We start from the raw sequence: 23692 nt of genomic DNA, 5'->3' as shown, positions 1-23692 counted from the left end.
TGATGAGTGGTTTGCATTTTGTGGTATGGCCTCTATATTTCCGCTCTCAATGACTTTTTCGAACGGTGGATTGTGACATCTTCACCCCTGCCCTGTGGAGGTTGTTGATGTCACTGACTGTTGTTTTTGGGATTTTCTTCACAGCTCTCACAATGTTTCTGTCATTCTGACAACACAATGTTTCTGACAACTGCTGTTGTTTGATATCTGGTTGTCAGTACACCAGTGGTTTTGTTCTTTTTCAGGACATTCCAAATTGTTGTATTGACTATGCCCAATGCTTGTGCAATGGCTCTGATCAATTTTCCCTCTTTTCTCAGCTTTAAAATGGCTTGCTTTTCTCCCATAGACATCTCTCTGGTCTTCATGTTGGTTTATCCTTTTTAACAACAAATGCAGTCTTCACAGGTGAAACCCAGGGCTCAAACTAGGAGTAGACATTCAGAGCTGTTAATTGTTTAAACAATGAATCTAACAGGGCACACCTGGGCAACAAGAAATACCTGTCAGTTAAAAGGTGCCATGTTCTAAGTTGTTTAACATGTAAATATCAGGAAAAGAAAGCTGAAATTCTGATCTATCATCTCACATTCACCTTTTGATCTCAAACCCAAATGTCTTCAGTGTATAGCAAAAACAAAAGAATTGGCCTTGCTATTCCAATACTTTTGGTGGGGACTGTAAATCTGCTCTCCACCTGACTTAGTGGATTGTACATTATAAAAATAAAGACCTGAAGTACTCAGCTGGGCAAAGCACAGACTGCTGAAGGAACCAGCAGCAGAAGTGATAATAACCACTGAGCTTTTGCACTTTAGCGGTGATACTATGGTTAGATTCAGCAGTTGCATGCAGCTTGTGTTTAGGGCTCCTTCTGAGAACGCCAGATTCTGTGAAAAAGCACTTTGCCCATGCAAAGCTTTTTGAACATTTTCTTGGCTGCCTCTTTACATCGCAGCTTTTGTAAAATGAAACTGACATCTAACCAAAAATTGCTGCAGAGCACTTGGGAATAAAACAATTGCCCATTGTTTTGCTTATAACTTTTAAAACTATGAGTTGGTTTATTATCCTAACTGGATTCCAGCCTGCGAGGGTTTGTTTATCCCCAAATTTTAGTGGTTACTCATGCCTGTGTGTACACTGGCTCTTAACCAAGTGTGGCCCACAGTAAATGTTTGGACTGTTAAAATAAACCTCGAACGCTCGTCTGTCGAACCCAATACAGCATCGGGAGGTCAGATCAGGCCGAGATTATCTTTACTGCATGAGTTATTGTGGTCTCTGATATTACAGGTAGTAATTGAACCACCGTAATGAATGGCATGTTATGTGAGAGTTGTTGAAAAGAGTGGATGAGGTGTAGCTTATTTGACGTAGCAGATCTATGTGCTTTCAATAAACGTGTGGTTTGCGCTCCCCAGGGCATCTTTAACTGCTCATGCACCACTTACCCGCGTTCCACTAACCCGTGCGACCATATGGTCATGTTGTCAGCGCTACACTCCATAGCGGCCATGCCAAGAAGTTACTGCACACACATACACAAATATGAGGTTTCATAACTACTACTGCAACGGTTCAAACCCATGGTTATATTCATAGCCATCGATTGTAGGATTGTAGGTTTTCTTTATCTCTACTAAGGAGGAAAGGATAGGCTTCTCTGAAATGTGCAGAAGAACTAACAAATATACCACTTCCTGTTTAAGTGCTAAATATTCCACTTTGTTTTTTAAAACGACGTTGCAGTATGAGCCTCTATTTCCTTATGAATTTCCACTGAAATCTCTTTATTGCTTTGATTATTTTCCTTCATGACCTGATGGATTTACGAGAAGATCATTACGGTTGCTTGGTGTCATTATTGAAACAAGATGATATGGTGATGTCTAGGGAAATTACGGGGACGTCTAGACAAACACGAACAGCCCAGTGCACACAGCCAAAATGGTTGGCTGGTGATGTCTCCATGCTCAAGACAAAGATGCTGACTGAATTGTGCAAGTATTGGGACTAGTGGTAGCCTCATGTGACCCAGATGGCATGTCCCAAGCTTTCTTACTGGTTCTGGCAGTCTGTCTTTTAGATCCAACATTAGTCAGTCGTGACTGGAGTCACTAGTGTACACACAGTCAGAGTGTATTAGCTGTTTTGAGGAACTGTCTGTCTTAGACAGTCTCTTTTTGTGTTTCTCTTTCTATATTGCTATGTCTCACTCTCTCAGTAGTCCTGGGCCTCCTAATAGGATTACCATAATGACTATCACAAGGACCTTTGGCACCAAGAAGCATAAAAGATTAATTAAATCCCCGGAAATGATGGTAATAATAAAACTTCACATGGTCCTTTTAAAAATAAGCTGGTTTTTTTTTTTTTTAGTATGATATGAACATCTCATTCTCGACTTCTCCTCGTCCCAGTTTTCTGTTTTATCTGAGTAGATGGAGATGGAAAAAAAAAAACAAATGAAGTATTAATTATTGTACTTCCACTTCCAAATGTACTTTATGTACCATGCTATTATTATCGATTGTTACCAGGGCAGCTACATTGGGACACAGGCTTGCTAATTGAGCTTGCAGGTCACATCACACACACACACACACACACACACACACACACTCAAACTTTCACACAGCCTAATCAAGCTGCAGAGATCTACAAGCCTGAGCTCCTGCTCGTGAGTCAGGTCTCTCTGGTCCACAGAGCTTGCCAGCACAGTAACGCTCTTGTTTTCCGACATAAAAGCCTCTCCCACAATGAAGGAAAAGTGCCTCTCAGAGCCAAATATGCAGCAAGTCTGGAAGAATCAGCTCCATTCATGCTGGCAGACGGGTCGGAATTCAAAAGCAAATTCTCATTGGCAGGAGAGATCAATTCTCAGACTTGGACCACACCCGTGTATGTTACATGTCTCTATTGAGGTATTAGAGTTAATACAGTTCTGTGTGAGCTGGTTCACCACAAAGAGGCACTCCAGAAAGAGTGTAAAAAGCATTTTGTCAGGTGAGTGATAATGGAACCCGTCCATCATTGGACGCCTACATGCACCACCATTAGAAAATTATTTGGACTTGGCCCTGCACTCTGGTAAATTGGACAGAAAACAGGAACGAACAGCTAGAGGAACACAGTGTATCTCCTTTGCTCCAGTCCCTTGGCTCTGCATAGCCATGTCAGTTTTGCATATTCAAACCCAGCTTGTCCTCTTTGTCAGATTAAGCCGTTGTTACCACGCTGCCAGCTCTTTCTCTTCATGCTCTCTCAGCAACGGCGGCGCTTTCCAAAACCCTTTTCGCGCCCTTCCCTGCTCTCTAAAGCCAGATTGTGTTTTGGCTGCCTGTGACACCACTGCAGTCTGTTCCTGGAGACGGCCATTAAAAGGCAGATAAATCAGGACGATGGATGCTAGGGCCGTGACGAGAGGGTCCGAGAGAGCAACGACACTGCATGCTCTGTTTTCCACCAGAGAACAAGAAGTGCTTTTCCGCCTCATCAGGGGAAATTCATTAATGCTGGGCAGATAGTTTGCAGCCTGTCAAGCTCATGGCTTTCTCTATGCTCTGCACTTAGGAGGAAGAAATCTCTCCCCCCGTACCCCTCGTGATTGCAATGTTTGTTTGTGTTTTTTTTTTGGCTCAGGCATCCACTACCATCTTGTGGGGATTTTAAGCTTGGGCTGCTAATCCAGAATGATGCAGTAAACCCAGTGTAGTCTTGACAACAAGCAACTGATATACTGATTATATCAGCACTGATATTCGAATATAGCTTGAACATCATGGAAATGATTAGAGGATAATCGGGTGTTGAACAGAAACCTTTATATGATCGATGACTAGCTAGCTATCTTAGCTAATGGTAATGGTGAGCTAATGTTAATTGGTGTATTTTGTCACGTTTGTGTCCATCTATGAACAATGCAAACCAGTAAATAATAAGTAATAATAACTATCCTGCTAGCTATGTACTGTTCTACCACAGTGCTCAAATCTGATTGGTCAGAAGGTGTTGATTAATTTTGTAGAACAGCATGGTATGGATGGTGTTTCGACCGCAAGGTTTATATTATTGCACTTGTTCTCCTTTCTATAGATAGGTTATCGTTTCTATAGTAACAACTTGGGTGCGGTATGGCGGACCCTCCACATGTAATTGATGACATGGTGAAGTTTTCTGTAAAGAGATGTTTATTTAGCATTTTTGGAAGGAGTGTCCAGTGTCAGCATTTTGTAAGAGTCAGAGGTAAAGCTATAACTTCAACTTTTCCGACACAGCAAAGTCTTCAGGATGGAGGGCATTGCGGTTTCTTGGTAATAGCGCAGGCTGCATTTTTGTTGTCTTTTTAACAGATGCATGAGGGAAGAAAAAAGAGAGGCTGGTGAGGGAGCGACTTTTATAGATGCTGTAATGCAAGTGGTAACAGGAACTAACTTGTCTTGTGGATGTTCAACATTATTAAACGTAATGTAATTATTGGCAAATTGCTGTAGTATAAGAGGAATTAAACCTTCCAGGATGTGTTGTTATTGGAACATAATCTAACCTCGGGGTGGTAACAGTAACTCCGCTTCACGTTGGGCTGAACTTGGTGAACTTAGCATTATAACAACAATTCTCCGATTTTGAGTAAGAGAAGTCTCCATTTGAGTCTCCGGGTCAGAGTGAGGTTCAAATAGGGTTTTATTTCTCTAATAATTGCACAGCACAGCTTAGCATTGCGTAACCGGGGTAGTGTGGGAGGGGTTGGAGTGTCAGGAGAACATGGGGACATTTCCAAATTGCATCTTATTCATGTTCATAGATTCTTCTATTCTTCATGACAGGAACAGTACTCCTATATTGTGTTTTTTTTTTTTTAATAGTTCTTTTGATTATGTGGGTTTGGGGAGCAGCTTGATTGTGTGACTTGATTGTGAGGCTGTGTGTGTGTTCATACAGACGCTGCTCGGGAGCCATGAGCCACAGTCGGTACAGCTGTGGGTCTCCTACAACCGCCAGCCCATGAGAGCAGCCCAGTTTAACACTCGCCACCCTATCACTGTGAGTACCGCTACTCTCTGTCATTTCATTAAACCAACGATTCTTAATTGTGGTTCTCAAGAACCCCTGCACTACAAGGTCAGGAATAAATAACTTAAATAGTAGCAGTTTGTCTGATTGACATGCCATGCCATGTCATGTCATGTGACACTTTCTCTCCGTGTTTTGCAGGAGTATTACATAGCAGATGCCTCGGAGGATCAGGTGTTTGTGTGTGTGAACCACAACAACAACGTCACACACCTGTACATCTCAGACACGCAGGGGCTCGCCTTTTCTCTCTCTCTGGAGAATGTGCTGTATTATAGCCCCGAGGGTTCAGGAAGCAACACCCTCATCAGGTAGTGCTGTGACATGTGACTGATCAAAAACACACACATTTTCCAAAATTAGGCATCTAATTCATCTTCATGCTGTTTCTCTTTTTGCTTTGTCTCAGCTGGTCCAGTTCCCACAAATGAGTAACACTGTTCAGAAGAACAGACCAAATTCATTTCACTTCAAACCCATAGCCCTTGGCCAGACTGAATGCAAAAGAATTAGTGTAGTGAAAAAAACCAATTCACTTCAGTGGAAAAAGGAGTGTAAAGGTGACAAAGGAATTTGCTTCTGGGAGCAGTTAATTTTTAGCTCATGTAGGTCAGCTATAACAGACCGAATCTGTGAACTGAATGAAAACCAGACTACACTATGGCCGTTTCTTTTAAGAATAAAATGGAGGAAGTGGTAAGAGTGTAGAGGCTGTTTGCACTTTGGGGGAAAAATATATATATATGTATATATGTATATATATATATATACACACACACACACACACACACACACAGAGTTTGCACCACCCAGTTTGATCATTGCTAATTCCCATCTGGCTGAAGGTTTTAATTATTTATTATTTAATTAATAGTAGTTAGTTAACTTGTTCTTTCTTGGTGTTAATGATGATATAGTGAAGTGAAGTGAAGTGACATGTGGCCAAGTATGGTGACCCATACTCGGAATTCGTGCTCTACATTTAACCCATCCAAGTGCACACACAGTAGTGAACACACACACACATACACAATCCCTGCCGGACCCGAGACTCGAACCCACGACCTTCGTGGGTATAATGCTTCGTCATATAATGCTTATACTGCATTTGGATGCTCATCACATGATCATATGTACCAGACGGTGAACTAAGAAATATGACTTCACTCCATTGAGGTGCTTATTGGTAGATATACCTGCAAAACAGGCAGAAAAGTTCCAGAGGATATTCAACCTGCTTTTTATTTGATATATTCGAAATGAATATAAATGTTTGTGCTTATTGCAGAGCAAGAAAATTAGTGCAACAGGTATATATTTTTTCACATGTAGATATCACTGTTTGCTGTATGTTGCATATAGCGAGACGCCTTACCATACCAAGACATAATTATTTCTGACTCTTCTCTTATCAGACAATTTTTCAGAAGCAATACAGATAAGAGATAATGAAAGTGCATTAAAAAGTACATACTCAGCAAGTTTTTCACCACCAGAAAGGTGAAAGGTCGTATTATAAGTCACGTAAAGTTGTGTGTCATCCAGAATCTCGTGTTGTTCACTAAATATGGTTTTGTTGGATGTTTGAATGCAGTTTTCAAATAGGAAAATTGGGATTTCCCAGTTTCTGACACCTTTCAAATGCAACATTAGTCTAACCGTAGTTAGCTTGTTAGAGAACTTGGCTAGTTACTAAAGTCATATAGCTGCTAACTGAGTGGTAACGTTATCCAAATGAGCCTAACTACTTAGCTGGCAACATTAGCGCAGTGCTGTATTTAGGTCACAGGGTTACACTTTTCTGCTTGAATGTGTTTAAGTCAAATTAGAGGCATGGGCCTTTGTGTATGAGTCTCGTGGCATTGCGGATACATATAAGCCAATAAATGTGATGTATTTTAATTTTACAGTTTATCATTTCTTGGAAAATGGTAAAATTATTTGATGACTCATCCTGTGCTTATACCATTTACATCTAATCAAATGCTGTCTAGAATGCATATGTCTCAAGCTAAACAAACTGCTCTCCCTGTGTGTTGAGTACATGGCTGGTGTTCTTATGTGTGTGTATCTGCACTTACTCCAGTCCGAAATCTTGATCTTGGCTCAAATGTGTATGATTTCACACTGAAAACATTACAGACTGAATGTCTGTGCGCTACGAAGTGCACTAAGTATTCTGCTAGAGTGTGTGTGTGTGTGTGTGTGTGAGAGAGAGAGTGACATAGCAAGCTAGTGAGCGAGCATTTGGAAATATCACTGTTGTGTTGTCAAGAAAGCTTGGTTCTTTTGATACAGTTTTTTTTTAACTGCGTTGTGTTAAACAGCAGCCTTTTCTCTTTTCCCCATGGGAACATTCTGCCCTCATTGAAGCTTACCACGGGGGTAAGGGGAAAAAATCTGCTATTGGCCGGTAACAAACACCCCATGACCTGGTACCAATCCGAAGCATGGTGGTTGGAAACAGTGATATTTAACATGTCAACGTCACCATAGGCTAATTAACAGTCAAGCCCTTTGACATGCCCCCTGCCTTACTTTCTGTTTCAAAAGGAAATATAATAATAAATATGAAATCAAAATATGAAATCAGGTCATGGCTCTCATGGGCCCTGTTGGGCCAGTGCTATTTTCACCCTTGTGCAAATAGACACTCGTTATTTATTATTAGAGGCCTTGCTGTTTATTTCAAGCCAATAGAAAATATTTTCCCACCAGTTTGTCAAATAGACACTCTAATTAGTATTAGGGCTCACACTGTTTATGCGCTATCTCTCTTTGTCCTTGAACATTATCTCTAACTGCCCTTTCCTGCCAGCGGGATCCAGATGCACGGCTCTCAGAGGTGGGTTAAAGAGGTATCTTGCATGCAGCCTCCATACTTGAGCAGTCCTTCTCGTTCTTACCTCATTCAGCAGAAAGTTACTTCACCAAACCTCTGATCTGCAGCAGTGCAGTACACAATGTTAATGTAAATGAGCTGCCAGGACTTGGCTCACGGTGTTGACCTTTTCAAACGTCACCTTGTGTGAGCAGTGTGTGTGTGTGTGTGTGTGTGTGTGTGTGTGTGTGTGTGTGTAGGTACTTTGCCAATGAGCCGTTTGCAGACTTGCATCGTGTGGAGGGCCTGCGTGGCGTGTTCGTGGCCACGCTCATCAACGGCTCGCTCAGCGAAGACAACATGCGCTCGGTGATCACCTTTGACAAGGGCGGCACCTGGGAGTTGCTGAAGCCGCCGAGTTCCGACAGCCTCGGGGGCTCCATCGATTGCCAGGTAGCTCAAACCTGAACACCACAGAAGCTCTAGAGCTTCTGATGTGTCAGCGTGTGGTTTCTGAGTGTGAGCGTGGGTGTCTTTATTGTAGGAGGAAGTGGTGAGGGTGTTTTGACTGATTCTCTGAGCACACAACAAGCCCTGGGCACATTTATGACAAGACTATAAAGTTTATATAGCTTTTATTATTAGAGAAACCAATTAAATTATATTTACAATAGAATGGCTTCCATCTGTCAGCTGTTACAGTGAAGTAAAGGACAGTGGAAATAAATATACCTGGGAAAGCCTGGCTGTTGCCGTGGCCTGAAGTGTGAACCTGACGGAAAAAGATGAAAAATTGGGTTGTTTTTATCTAAAACATATTCTGATACCTCAGATAAAAAAAAAGCCATACACCAACATAGACAATGGAAATGTTTGTAGTTACCTTGCCTTGGGCATTTCCTGCAGAGATGATGTTGTATAAGGAGCCTTTTTAACAAACGCAGCCGTAAATGCAGTCAGTCTGCTTAAATATATCTAAAACCCTTGCAAGCTAGTCTTTCTTTTGTGTCGTTATGTGCCATATCAAAATTGACATAAGTCTGATAAGTTTAGTTGGTAATGAGATAACGGTTTTCAAGAGGCTGCAATGCTTTTGCACTGTCACATCATCATCAAAACAAAGAAGAGCACTTACACATTCGTAAGTTTTAGAAAGGTTTATACTTAATATGAAGAGATTCATAATGAGAAAGTTAGACAACAAAAGAGAATTGACTTTATTTAGCAGTGATTAGATCAGACAAATGAAGAGATGATGATGATGATGATGATGATGAAGTTTGTGTTTAAATTTTGAGAATGCCCTTTACCTCGGCTTGTGAAACATGATACTATTTCCCATGGTAAGCTTTAAACTTCTTTGCAATATGGCAGTAAAAATGAGGGGAAAAAAACATTCTCTAATCCACATTTTGTTTTTTGTTTTTTGTTTTTCCTTATGTGGATTAGATTCTAAATGTAGAGGCAGGTGGGGTGTCTTTCAGTGGCATTGGAATTAAATATTTAATATGACATTTTATGTGATTCACGCCATTTTCACTATTAGGTGTAAGTTATTAAGATTTTAATCTTAAAGCACAAAGTTTATTTGTTAAGGTACATGCTAAAGGAAAACAGTCAGGACTGTAAAAAAGTCTGTAATTTTCAGAGCTGTATATAAAAGACAATGTCAAGATTTCACCATCTGAAGGGTTTTCCCAGGCCGCCACACACATGAGGGAAATAAATCAGATTTCGGCTGCTGTTATCTGCTGTGTGTTAGCTCTCATTCTCTCTCTCATCTGTCTCATGTGCAGATTTCGAAAGGTTGCTCCCTGCACTTGGCTCAGCGCTGGAGTCAGCTGTTGAATATTCAGCTGCGCAGGATGCCCATTCTGAGCAAAGAGTCTGCACCTGGCCTCATCATGGCAACAGGTGGGTCATGTGACCAGCACCACTCTCACATCCTGCAGCATGTTTTTCAGAGTCTTGACATTTCGGTGTATCTGAACTCCGAGCCGTGTGTGTGTGTGTGTGTGTGTGTGTGTGTGTGTGTGTGCATGTGTGTGTTCATGTATCTGCCAAGCAAACACGTGCTTCTACTAAAGCTATAATAAACACTCCATGCACGATGTAATGATAGGGGATAAGTGTGGGTTTGCTCTGGAGCGTGCTTCCTCGTGTTCACGCCTGCTGGAAGACATTGACTTTCCTCTCTGCTTGTCTCAAGGGTGCACACTTTTTTTTTCCCTCTTCTTTTTTTGTCTCTCTGCATTTGCCAGCAGCAGCCGGCTCTTTAATTAAATGATTATTAGATAATGGGCAGCATGGAGAGAGCAGAGGATCAGGCTTTGGGAAGATGTCGGCCCGCTTTGGGTGCTATCGCTCAAACACAGATGCGCTAATTATTGCTGTTTTAGCCACAGACTAATTAACACACACCCACACACACAGACAAGCAGTACACACAGTGGTCTGGTGTGGTGTGGTGTGGTTTGGGGTTTGCATATACTTCTGGACATCACCCAGCAGCCAGAAAACCTCAGCATTTTATTATAAAACTGCATTTATCGACTCTGTTAAGTAGCTTCCGCTGATCTCCTTGCTTGTTTATGATTTACACGGAAAAAAGAAAAGCTCAACGCAGCTGTAATTCAAATTCAGACAGCGTGTAAACAGGATATTGTGTAAAACCTCAGTTTGTGTCTGAGTCAGCGAGCGCTGGAGGTGTTGTCTCAGAAACTTCAGATCGATTTCTCCTTCCAGGCTCCCGTTGTGCCATTGAAGTGGAGATGTGTATGTAGGGAACAGCCGTCCGCTTGCCTGAAGATCACAGCCAGGTGTCGAGTAGCGGTGTTTACGGCGAATATGTCATGGATCTGATAGAGTTCTCGCTTCCTGTCTCTGTTTCCTGTACTGTTTTGTGGGCTAAACTCTTGCAACAAGTTGCAGTGGAAATGACACTTGATTGTAGTCTAGTGGAAACTCATACTGACGTTATCTTTTAGATTAAATGTTTTTAAAATGTACCAAAATCCTTTTTCTTTCCTGTCATTCAGCATTTTTAAGTGTACATTTTAAGTGTACATTTTTAAGTTTGCTGTCACTGTTATCAGTTATTGCTAATTTGCTGAAAATTAGCTGTGTAAGTCATCTTACTGCATGTCAAGATAAATGATGTAGTGTTTCCTGTTGATGTTAGATTGCATTACTGATCCTCCTGCCCGTGTTTGTTTTAATATAATATATTATTATAATAATAAAAAACTTCATTTTATATATAGCGCCTTTAAAAGGTCTCTCAAGGGCTTTATATAATAAAATACAATTCAAAATAATAAAAGCAATAAAAGTAAAAATAATAATTGAATAATAAAAAAAACAAAGTCATCAAGTAAAAGCTATCCTAAACACTGTATTGAGAGAAGATTTAAATACACTGAAAGACTGGGCTTCTCTAAGATCAGATGGTAGTGGACAGTTTGGGAGCATAAGAAGAAAATGCCCTATCACTCATAGTACATAAACGAGTCTGAGGGACAGTTAAAAGACCAGAATTGGAGCAGAATCAGAATCACGTTTATTGCCAAGTACAGCGGGTTTACATGCACAAGGAATTTGTCTTGGTGTACTGGTGTTTAGTATAACTGTAAAGTACACGAAATAAAAATATCAATAAGGTAAACATTATAAGGTAAGATAAGAAAGTAAAAGAGAGAGGAGATAGTTATGAAATGAGAAGCATAAATATAAAAATGTAGGAAAAATAACAGAAATAGAAAAATACAGCGGAGCAGATGAGGTTATTATTAAGGTTATTAAGGAGTTATAAATGATCTATTCTATAGATTAATGTAGAATACATTAATAATCTTGGCTTTTAAAGCAGAATGTACATATCTAGGAAAAATAAAGGGTGAATAGACTATTCATCTGCATTCACTACTACTGATTAATGCAGTTTTACAATATGCCAAATGTCAATATCAAACATATATGCTATTTTAAAAAACATATATCATTTCTGCTTTGGCACTGTCAAAAGATGATTTTTTTTTTTCCAGAAACAGTGAAAGATTGTTCTTTGCTGTAGATAATGGAAACTGCTGTGTGTGAAGGCAAATTTATAAAATTCTCCAGCTTTAAGCTGTTTTTGGTAGGGAGTCAGCTTACTAGATTTAGCTTGGTGTCATAACAGTGTTTTAAACTGTTTTCTTTCACGGCTGCTGTAGCTTTGTTGCTCTCCATCAACCTTTCTTTAATTCAGCATCCTGGTAGGTATCAACACCTTTAGCGGTGGGAGGTGGAGGTGGGAATCGAACGTTAGAGATGTTGTGTATGTGTAACTGATATGTCTGGTGACGTATTTCAGGATTGAGAATCAGTTGTTAGATGATGAATAAAACATGACTGGGTGTGCTGTTAAAGGAAAATAATCAACAACAGGGTGGTGTGATGTTACCACCTTGAATGTGATTATTTTCCAATAACAACACATCCCAGAGGGTTTTATGCCAATTGCACCCCAGCAATTTCCAGTGATTTCATTTTTTTTCATGTTTGTTAAAAAGAACACATCATACTTTTTCTATGTTTATGGTTACATAATGAAGTTGTGGAACATCTGCGAGACAAGTTAGCTCCTGTTATCACTTCCTTATAGGAGCTGTGAGCAGTCACTCCCTCACCAGCCTTTCTTTTTCTCTCTCTCTTGAAGTTAATGAGCCAAAAATTCTGCTTGTTCCTGGGAAAGTCCTCCGTCCTGAAGACTTTCTTGTATCAGAAAACTTAAAGTTACAGCTTTAACTCTTTTAACACTTTAGCTCAGATTTAGGTTGACTGCTACAAAGTGCTGGCACTGGAGACTCCTTCCAGAAATACACAGAAAGCTTCACCATATCACTGATTACATTCATTTTTTAATTTGTTTATGCAGCACATCTGCCATACAAGTCCCTGTGTAAGTTGTTACTATAGAAACAAATACATATTAGAACGAGTGTATTAATATAAACTTGTCTTTTGCATTGCAGCTGCACTAGTCTCAGAGCCGCTGTTATAGGAAATTAATCAACACCTTCTGACCAATCAGATTTGAGAATTCAGCAATGCTGTTGTATAAAGTACGCTAATACTGCTGTAATATTCCACTTGGGCTCTTGGACACTTCACGCATTAGTAGTTACAGTGCTTCTGTGACTGAAATTATATAAACTGCTAATTTTAAATGACATATTTACATCAATGTGTGGTTTAGGATGTACTTTTCCTACCGCCATGTTTGTGTGACTAAACTAGCAGCATGGTGTGAGTATTGACTGATCTGCTTGCTTTTCTTATTCCCTTTTTCCCTTTTTCTTTCCTTCATACTCTCTCTTTTTGCTTTCTCATGCTCTCCTCCCTCCGGCAGGATCTGTGGGAAAGAATCTGGCCAATAAGCCCAACGTGTACGTCTCGAGCAGTGCCGGAGCCAGGTGGAGAGAGGTACCGATACACTCAAGCACATCCCATTACTCTCCTGCTAAATTATTCATTATAAGCTTGTACTTCCTAATATTGTACCTCTTACTGATTCTAATGCTAATGTCGCTTCAGGCTCTGGCTGGTCCTCACTTCTACACCTGGGGGGACCATGGAGGCATCCTGATGGCTATTTCCCAGGGCGGCTCCACCAGAACACTTAAGTGAGTCATTGTTTTTGGTTTCTAATGTGCCTGTGTACCTGCACTCACACCAACCCTACGTATACACTAGCGAGTGACAAAGCAACAGGCAGTCATTCATTTTCTATGTACATGCATGACACGGAGCTATGATTGCAGCGACAAAGTAACAGCACATGAAGTGAGATTTTTGTCAGTTCTAGGCAATTAGGTATGGCATTGTGACGCAACAAATCCAAATAATTGGTTAGAATGATTCCTCGGACCAATCCTATGGCACAAGTGGCCCGATATTTCTTCAATTCCTACCTACCTACAGTTAGTTCCTACTTACTGTTTGATGCCTACTTACTAATTTGCTTTATACGACCTCTAATTAAATGTACGTATATAGAGACAAGGAAAAATAAAGCTTGGAACACAGTAGCAGATATTGTTGGTGCCTCTGGTGAACTAAGTGTATGTGCTAGTAGAGTTAGCTTGCACTGCTAATCTGCCATAGAAGATAGTACAAATTCTAGACTGTAACATGTAAATCAAACCAATTTTCACACTGATTAGTGCATTATTTTGTAGAATTTGTGTTTAACTAGTTAGATTTAGAGCTATATGTAGCTACTACCATTTTTCATCAAAACTTAAAAAAAAAAAAACCCAACAAAACAAACAAGCGACAACAGTAACAGTTGCTACACTAGAGCAAACTCAAGAGACAAACTCCAAACGACACAGGAGACTTGTAACTTGCTAGTGTGAACATAGCCATTGACGTTGCTCCAAGTGTGTTTAGGTTTGTCTTTTGCAATAAAGGTAGCCACTAAAGCTGTTATTTGCTTGTTGGTGTGGCCTATTCAGTTGTTTTAAGGTTATAATATGAAATGGCAGTCATATCTACACATCACTATCACTATACAGTATCACATCACTATACTGAACTTCAAATCATGGAGAACTTCAAACTATGGTCATTTTATTCCTCCATATGCTGTTGGATAAAAGGCAAATAGGAGCGTAGTGAGAGGAGAAACTTTAGGGGTGACCAGGCAACCTACACCATTAGACTGGTCTAATAAATTTACTCAAGTTTATGTATCACGTTAACATTTCAAATAATTTGCATTGAAAGTCTAGTCAGTGTCACAGCCCTACATGGCCAGGAGTCCAAGAGAGAATTGGCCAAGCTCTCTGAGTGGGAGGGATGTTGTGATTATCTCTCCTGTCAGTCAGAACAACACTAATCGAGTGAGCTCATGTATGAGGAAGAGGGTAGATAGCACTTTCCTCTCAGTGTGTTACTCTGCCCTGTGAAGTCGAATGATGCAGTGGCAGGCTTCGTGTGTGTCAGAGGAAGCATATGCTAACCCTGACCCTTATTGGTTATAAGCTATCACATGATAAGAGAGAACTATGATTAACGATGATTAAAATTTGGAGGAAAAAATGCAAACACATGGCAGCACAGCCTTCTTGAGCTGCATCTCCGCTAATTATCGAATCACACCTTTTGGAAGATGACTCAGATGTGTTAAAGCAGGGAAGACACACATACTGTAATGCGTTTCCTTTTCCTGAGGCTTTGTGTGTCTGTGGCGCAGGTTCAGCACCAACGAGGGCGAGACGTGGAGTGAGTTCCAGTTCTCCCAGCAGGAGGTCTACGTGTACCAGCTGCTGACCGAGCCGGGCGAAAAGAGCACCATCTTCACTATCTTTGGTTCCTACGCTGATCAGACACACAGCTGGCTCATTCTGCAGGTCAACGTCAGCGACGTGCTCGGTGAGCAGGAAAACTTTCATTAACCGTAGACCTGTTTTTAAGTTGCTTTCAATTCGTCTTTGACTGAAACTTGCCTCATGGCCAAGGTTTCCTCATGACCTCAAGGTTTTTAGTTTTATGAGGTGTCGTTATGACAAATGCAGGAGCTCAGTGTATTGCACGTTCATTTCCAGCATTGTGTGATTTACAATAAAATAAAAAAATGCATACGGACTACATTTTCAGTTATTTAGTTATAATGATCACTTTTATATCATTTTTACCAGATTTTCCTCTCGCATTTTGTGGACCAAAGCTCTAAGGTGGTTGTGTTTTATATGCAGGTGTGCCATGCTCTGAGGGTGACTATAAGCCCTGGTCTCCGTCCGATGAGCATGGAAACGGCTGCGTTCTGGGCCGTGAGTTGCTCTTCAAGCGTCGCTCGCCGCACGCAACCTGCTTCAATGGCGAAGACTTTGATCGACCTGTCAGCCTGTCCAACTGCTCCTGCACACGTCAGGACTACGAATGGTAATTTGCTTTATAAACGTCGACACAGTGCAGTGAAAAAGAATTTGCCCCCCCCAACCCCCGATTTCGGCTATTTTTAGGTATTTATTACAGTAAATGGTTTCCCATCCTCATACAAAATGTATTAGAAGAAAAGGAAACACAAATCACAGTTTTTAAATGATTATTTCATTCATGGAAGGAAAAAGGTTATGCAAAACTTATATGACCCATGTGGAAAAGTGATTGGCCCCAAACTTGCTCCACCTTTAGCAGCAACACCTGCAACCAAATGCTTCTGATAACTGAAGATCAGTCTTTCGCATCGAGGAATTGTGGCCCACTCTCCTTTGCTGAATTGCTTTAATTCAGCCACATTGGAGGGCTTTCGAGCATGAACTGCCTATTTAAGTTCATGCCGCAGCATCTCAATGGGGTTCAAGTCAGGACTTTGCCTAGGCCATTCCAAAACCTTATTTTGTTTTTTTTGAGCCATTCAGAGGTGCACATGCACTTTTGCTGCGGATTTTGTCTTGCTGCATAACTCAGTAGCTCTTGAGCTTTAAATCACAGACTGATGACCAGAAATTCTCCTTTAGCATTTTCTGGTAGAGAGCATAATTTGTGGTTCTGTCAATTATGGCCCTGAAGCAGCAAAGCATCCCCACACCATCACACTACCCCCACCATGTTTGACTGTTGGAATAATGTTCTTGACCCATTAGTCCACAGAACATTATCCCAAAAGGCTTGGGGGCCATTAAGGGGTTTTTGGCGAATGTGAGACAAGCCTCCTCTTGGTTAGTTAGTATGCTCCTCTTGGTTAGCAGTGGTTTTTGCCTTGCAGCTCTCCTATGGATACCAATTTTGTACAGTCTCTTTCTAATGGTGAACTTGTGAACACATCTCTAATCTGAGGTGAGCGAGGCCTGCAGTTGATGTTTAGATTGAACAGGGCTGGCAGTAATCAAGCCTGGGTGTGCCTAGTCTAACTGAACTCAATTATGAATTAAATTTGGTTAATTGACTGATTGAGTAAATATGTTTTCACATAGGATCAATTGGTGATAACTTTTTGCCTTCAATAAATGAAGTGATCATTTAAAAACTGTATTTTGTGCTTGCTCAGGTTGTTGTTTATATAAAATTTTGTTTGAAGATCTGAAACAAGTGGGACAAATGTGCAAAAATAGAAGAAATCAGGACGGGGGCAAATACTTTTTCAGGGCACTGTGCTTAGATACAGCTCGAACATCCAGGCTTCGTTTACATGAGATTGAAAATGCATAGAATGCAAGGAATGCATAGAATGCAGAATTTAAAGAGTAATTCTTAACCTTGAACACTACAGAGCGAGTGATTAGCTCAGTTTATAGGTTTGGCATACACACCTCATGTTGGCCTTCATTTCTCTTTCACTAAATCACCATGTCACATGGTCACTAAATTTCAGCCTGTGCAGTTTCAGAGTGCCTGAGGAAGTCCAGATAAATTCTTCCAAATTGCCTTCAAGATTAACAGTCGTGATAAATGAGAGGAGTGCTCCTCTAAGAGTGCTCTTGTTCTCTCTCCTTGTCTCTCAGTGATTATGGGTTCAAGCTGAGTGAGGACCTCTCTCTTCAAGTGTGTATTCCTGATCCTGAGTTTTCTGGCAACTTGTACGCCCCTCCCGTACCCTGCCCAGTGGGCACGACGTACCGCCGCAGCAAAGGGTGAGATAAAGCTGTTATGAGAAATAACCTGAGCCGTGAGTTCATGGGCTTGCAGCAGTAGCACCACCTAGTGTTCAAATGTGTCTGAAGCAGTGAAATTTAAAAGGCACTTTGTTTTCTCTTCATAACAAAATGTCTTCATAAATGTTTTGGTGGTTTTTGGTTGGTACAGGTATAGAAAAGTGCCTGGAGATAGCTGCACTGGTGGAGATGTCGAGGCCCGGCTGGATGGAGAGATGCTCCCATGTCCTATTGGAGGTCAGAATCCCTGTGTCTTGAATCTTTCTGTTTCTTGCCCTCTTTTTTCTAGCCATTTATCCCACAAATACCAACATTTCAAACTATTATTACTATTAGATAACAATTACTCTCAAAGTTATTGTCTCAAAGAAATGTGACAAATTACAGGACCTTTACTTTTGGCTTGTTTGAGGCAACATGCAGTCAAATGTAAAACCTGAGGAAATAAGATGGACTGCAAGGTGTCTATTTCAGGAGTGGACAAATCCTACATTCACTGGCCACTTTATTAAGAACACCCGTACAGTGGATATAAAAAGTCTAGACACCCCTGTTAAAATGGCAGGTTTTTGTGATGTGTGTGCACACCCTTAAACTAATACTTTGGTCAAGCACATTTTGATTTTATTACACCACTCAGTCTTTTTGGCTAAGAGACTATGAGCATGGCACATCATGACTTGGCAATATTTCCCCACTCTTTTTTGCAAAAACATTCTAGATCCATCAGATTGTAAGGGCATCTCCTGTGCACAGACCGCTTCAGGTCACAGACAGATTTTTAGCTGGATTCAGGTCTGGGCTCTTGCTCGGCCATTCAAAAACATTGATCTTCTTTTGGTTAAGCCATTCCTTTGATGATTTGATTGTATGCTTTGGGTCATTGTCATGCTGAAAGGGGAAATTTTTTTTCATTTTCAGCTTACTAATAGCTTACTGAAGGTTTTGCACCAAAATCGACTGGTATTTGTAGCTATTCATGATTCCCTCCAACTTGATAAAAGCCCCAGTTCTGGCTGAGGAAAAGCAGCCACAAAGCATGATGCTGCCACCACCATGCTTCACCATGGATATGGTGTTCTTTTGGTGATGTGCTTTTTTTTTTTTTTTTTTTTTTTTTTTTTTTTTTTTTTTTTTTTTTTTGCACCAAACATACCTTTTGGAATTATGGGATTATTATACCTTTTGGAATTGGTCTCATCAGACCATAACAAATTTTGCCACATGGTTTGGGGTGATTTAATTGAGCTTGGATGTTTTTTTGTGAGAAATGACTTCCGTCTAGCCACCGTACCCCATAGCCCAGACATGTGAAGAATATGAGAGATTGTTGTCACATGTAGAGAGTAATCAGTACTTGTCAGATATTCCTGCAGCTCCTTTAATGTTGCTGTTGGTCTCTTGGCAGCCTCCCTGGTAAGTTTTTGTCTTGTCCTCTTATAAATTTTGGAGGGATGTCCTGTTCTTGGTGATGTCACCGTGGTGCTCCATTTTCTCCACTTGTTGATGATGGCCTTCATGGTGGCTAATGTTTTGGAAATTTTTGTACCTCTCTTGTGATCGATACCTTTCGACAGTGGGACCCTGTACAGGCTTTGTCATCTCTTTATAGACCATGGCTTCAGAAGTCAGATGAAACCAGGAAGATGTGAAGAAAATCAGGGGTTAATCAGAATACTTTCACTGATGACAGCTGTATGATAATTACTTTTGCACGAGATTGCGAAATCCCAATTATGAAAGGGTGTGCACACTTATGCAACCAGGTTGTTGTAAGTTTTTTTTATTTTTCCTTAAAACATTTTGGATTGTTTTTTACATAATTTTTATACGTTGTAATTTCACATTGAGAGTGAAAAAGGTTCTGACATGGTTTATCTTGGTTTCATTTTTTTACGGCACAAAAACCTGCCATTTTAACAGGGGTGTGTAGACTTTCTATATCCACTGTGCTATGTTCATGCTATTATCCACTCAGCCAATCATGTGGATGATCATGTGCAAGATCTCTAGTTACTGTTCACATCAAACATCAGAATGGGGGGAAATGTGTTCTCAGTGACTTGGACTGTCAGAGGAGAAAGTCACTGAGAGCACATTTCCCAGTCTGAGCTGCAAGGAATGCTGTGGTAACTCAAATAACTACTCTATACAACCACGGTGAGCAGAAAAGCATCTCAGCACCTTACACAACACCTCAAACCTTGTAATGTTGTGCTACAACAGCAGAAGTGGGGATTTTCCTGTCAGCCAGGAACAAGAGGCTACAGTGGGCTCAGGCTCGCTGCAACTGGACAGAAAAATGTCTCCCAGTCTTTCAGCAGATGTTCCTTATAAAGATTATTTGAGACCGGCTAGCCTCCTGGTTTTAATAGTGTTTAATAGTGTTTTAATAGTGTTTCCGTGCCTGTGTGTTAATCATTTGTCATCCGTGCACACTAGTTAATCCACCTAGTTAAAACCTTTCTACCGACAACAGATTGTGCCTTGGCTGCAGTGTGTAGTACTCAACAAACATAGCCTTGTTTATTTTGTCTCTTCCTGTTTGTGATTTGTCTACGTCTGGATTCTGTCATGATTTATACCTTTTATTGCTCAAAAGTAAATTCCTGCTCATAGTTTCAGTATACAGTGTAGTGACAGTCTGGCTTTTCAGGTTGCTGTGTTTGATGCAGTGCATTAAGCAAAATCAGTGCTATGTGTGGATTGTGGTTGTTCCTGTTCTCTAGTCATGAGTGTATTTGAAAATATAGTTATTCTGTAAATCTGTAATAATCGTATGAATTTTAAAGAGACCTTTAAAAAAAACGTAACTTGGAATATTGGTATGCAGTGAATCTGGCTAGTTTCTTTATTTCAGCCTTCTGTATACAGATTAGCTGGATCTGAGCTGCTCAGCTCTGCGTCTTTTACCTAATGACAACTCACACGGGTGACAAAATACATTCAAATCTTTCATTATCTAGCAAATGTATCACTTATTCTTCGTGATGTGTGTTTGTGTGTAGAGAGTAATGAATTCATCCTGTACGCCGTGAGGAACTCTATCCACCGCTACGACCTGGCGACGGGTGTGGACCAGCCCCTGCCTCTCTCAGGCCTCCGTGAGGCGGTGGCTCTGGACTTTGACTATGAGAGGAACTGCCTCTACTGGGCTGACATTTCACTCGACACCATACAGGTATGAGCACTTTCAGCAGGCCTGTCCTGTGATGGTGATCAAATGTCCTCAGGGACTGGTAATAATAATGAATTTCATTGTTTGAATGTATATTTCACAGTCTGTAATCCACTTTAGATTGTTTAAGATTTTGCTTCTGGACTCCTCAGATATAGCTACACTTCCCCTAAAATTTGTGGCTAAATGACCCTTGTTGCTTGTTGTACGTGAAGGTGTCTTTAAAAATGGGTCTAGAGGTAGAGGTTTATCAATAAGTGACCACCGAAACACTTTTACCTCAATGTTTTTCATGCTATCATAACTAATGTTAAATTGAAAATGGGTAAATTGCATGACAACAAAATAATTCCTGATATATTTACACTTTTTAATAGGCTGCAATTTTCTCTTTGGATCCCAGGTAGCCTGAGAAACATTAAAGTTTCATTAAAACTATGGTATTACTTGCTGATTTTCTTTCTTTGGAATGGAATTCATAAGAAACATGGGACATGGAAATGTGCTTCTCTTATGGCTATGCGGAATTATAAGCTAACTAATATTCATATGCATTTGCATTCACGTGCATGAAACCTTTATGCAATTTTTGAAGGGATTTAACAGCCCTAGTAAGCACTCCATTTCTCTGCGTTTCTGTAGAGACTGTGTTTGAACGGCAGTTCTGGCCAGGAAGTGATTGTTAGGAAAGCCCTGCAAAATGTCGAGGCTCTGACCTTTGATCCTGTCAGCCGACTTCTTTACTGGGTGGATGCTGGCTCTCAGAAGATAGAGGTAAATAAGATATATTTTTTACACCATAATGTTTTTGATACATTGGGTGCGGTAGTGTATCACGCAACAGCTTCATCTTGCTCAGGTGTCAAACCCTGATGGGGATCTGAGACGCACCCTGGTCAACTCCTCCATTTTGGAGCATCCTCGAGCCCTGGCCCTTATGCCTGGAGAGAGGTATGGGACTTTCTGAAACATTTTGTTGCTTTCTTGAGGGGTTTAATCATTTGACATGCTGATGCGCTTTTCCATCTAGCTTCCTAAAGGTCAGATTTTGTTCACTCACCATTTTCCAGCCATGTTCAGTGCCATATCCAACATAGAAGAAGTGGAGAAAGCAAGCACTGGATTAGAAGTTCCAAAACGCAATGCAACTAGTATATAAAACCTTTAATGATGAGTTACGGCAGAGGCCTGGCTAGTCACTGAGCTATCAGATGACAAGCACAGTGGCGTTTGACATTTGAAGCTCTGAAACCTATTTGAGCGGAGTGTATAGATGAGGTGGTGAGACAGCTGGAGAGAGTAAAGCCCTGCTGCATCAGTCATTTCGATTAGAGATGAATTTCCACTGGTGCCACTCTCAGCAGGTAGTCAAAAGGCATTGTGGGTAATTTAGGAACCTGTTACCTAACATGAATATAGATCAGCATGTTGATGAAGCTAAAAAAGTCAGCTCTGAAATTTAATACAAAATAAACCTTTGACACCATTGAAGATAACGTTAATTATAAAAAAAATGTGTATTCAAGTCATTTAGGGTGGAGTTTTCCTTTTAGAATTCAAAGATTTTTTTTTAATCCGTTCTATTGAGTGGCAATAGTGGACCTGTAGTCCTAAATTTCTAAATTTAAGCCTTTAGTCTGTGGTGTTTTAATCCTCACTGCATCGTGCTGTGTTTGTTAGCCTGATGTTCTGGACGGACTGGGGGGACAGAGCAGCCGGCGTTTACCGCAGCTGGATGGACGGCTCCAACGTGTCCCGCATCGTGTCGGACGGTGTGCGCTGGCCCAACGGCATCACAGCTGACGAGCACTGGCTCTACTGGACCGAAGCGTACGGAGACCGCATCGAGAGATCTGACTTCACAGGTGGACAGCGCACAGTGCTCATGGAGGGGCTGCCACATCCCTATGCTATAGCTGTATTTAAGGTAAAGCCTAGGTTAAACTACCTTTCTTACTGAATATACTTTTCATCATTTGTTGTAATTCATTTAAGTATAAGTAATTCATTAATGATTGTTTTATTAATGTACTTTATTATAAACAGTTTAACTTTTGAATCTAAGTCTTGCTCTATATAAATAAACATTATTATTATTATTATTATTATTATTATTATTATTATCATTATTAAAGACGATCATCACAATTATATCAGTTCTTGTGAAAGCAGCCAGGCTTAGTCCTGGACTAATTTGCTGTTTGCGTCTTCAGAATGACCTCTACTGGGATGACTGGTCAAGAATGGGCATCTTCAAGGCACCTAAATCAGGCTCACTGAACAGCGAGCTTCTCGTTGGCAGGCTGACCGGCGTCATGGACCTTAAAATCTTCTATAAGGGCAAAACTAGAGGTCAGTCACTAGAGCAGCACTGCTTCAGTTTTCATGTCAACGCCACTGTAATACTTACTAACTACACAGGTGAGAAGCTCTTGTGTCCTGTTCTTATCTCATTTGTGTGTCTGTGTGTGTGTGCTTACTGCAGGTCATAACGCATGTGTGGATCAGCCATGTACACTGCTGTGTTTGCCCCAGCCGGGCCACAGGCATAGCTGTGTGTGTCCAGACGGAGTAGCCACCACCAGGCTGCCTTCAGGAGAGCTCCAGTGTCAGTGTCCCAGCGGGTACCAGCTCCGGAACAACACATGTGTGAAGACGGGTGAGAAACGCACACACATCACATTTCAACAAGAGTACAGGGAGAGGGTGTGGTGGGATACAGACCTGCATGCTGAAAGGTTTCTCAAAACAAAAGGTTTTCACACCAGCCAAAAAAAAAAAACTGAATAAGGATGTGCTTTGTGCTTCATTTTATTATTCAGATATCCAGAAGAGTTAATGAACTGATATTCAGTTTGACTTATGTAATTAACAGAGAAATAGAGGACAGAAATATTAAATGCACATTAAAAGCTGGACTGAATGCCAAACTTAGTGAAAGTTCTAGTGAAGATCTCACTGGATTAACGAACTTGACGG

General features: G+C 40.7%; 1 protein-coding gene across 2 annotated transcripts in view; it reads left to right on the top strand.

Moving 5' to 3' along the window:
• sorl1 (sortilin-related receptor, L(DLR class) A repeats containing) overlaps positions 1-23692 on the top strand; it is a 75785-nt gene that overhangs the window by 30661 nt on the left and 21432 nt on the right. For both annotated transcript variants that reach the window (XM_026924164.3, XM_026924163.3), the window contains exons 7-22: positions 4945-5046; positions 5218-5387; positions 8158-8350; positions 9694-9811; positions 13287-13360; positions 13472-13560; positions 15135-15313; positions 15637-15823; positions 17386-17514; positions 17687-17772; positions 20544-20716; positions 21356-21487; positions 21573-21664; positions 22394-22640; positions 22927-23065; positions 23199-23372. In XM_026924164.3, coding sequence (XP_026779965.2) covers positions 4945-5046; positions 5218-5387; positions 8158-8350; positions 9694-9811; positions 13287-13360; positions 13472-13560; positions 15135-15313; positions 15637-15823; positions 17386-17514; positions 17687-17772; positions 20544-20716; positions 21356-21487; positions 21573-21664; positions 22394-22640; positions 22927-23065; positions 23199-23372 — 2284 coding nt within the window. The remainder of the gene's footprint in view (positions 1-4944; positions 5047-5217; positions 5388-8157; positions 8351-9693; positions 9812-13286; positions 13361-13471; positions 13561-15134; positions 15314-15636; positions 15824-17385; positions 17515-17686; positions 17773-20543; positions 20717-21355; positions 21488-21572; positions 21665-22393; positions 22641-22926; positions 23066-23198; positions 23373-23692) is intronic.

This window comes from Pangasianodon hypophthalmus, chromosome 14 (assembly GCF_027358585.1).
Source record: "Pangasianodon hypophthalmus isolate fPanHyp1 chromosome 14, fPanHyp1.pri, whole genome shotgun sequence".
NCBI lineage: Eukaryota > Metazoa > Chordata > Actinopteri > Siluriformes > Pangasiidae > Pangasianodon > Pangasianodon hypophthalmus.
This window is presented reverse-complemented; position numbering and strand designations above follow the sequence as displayed.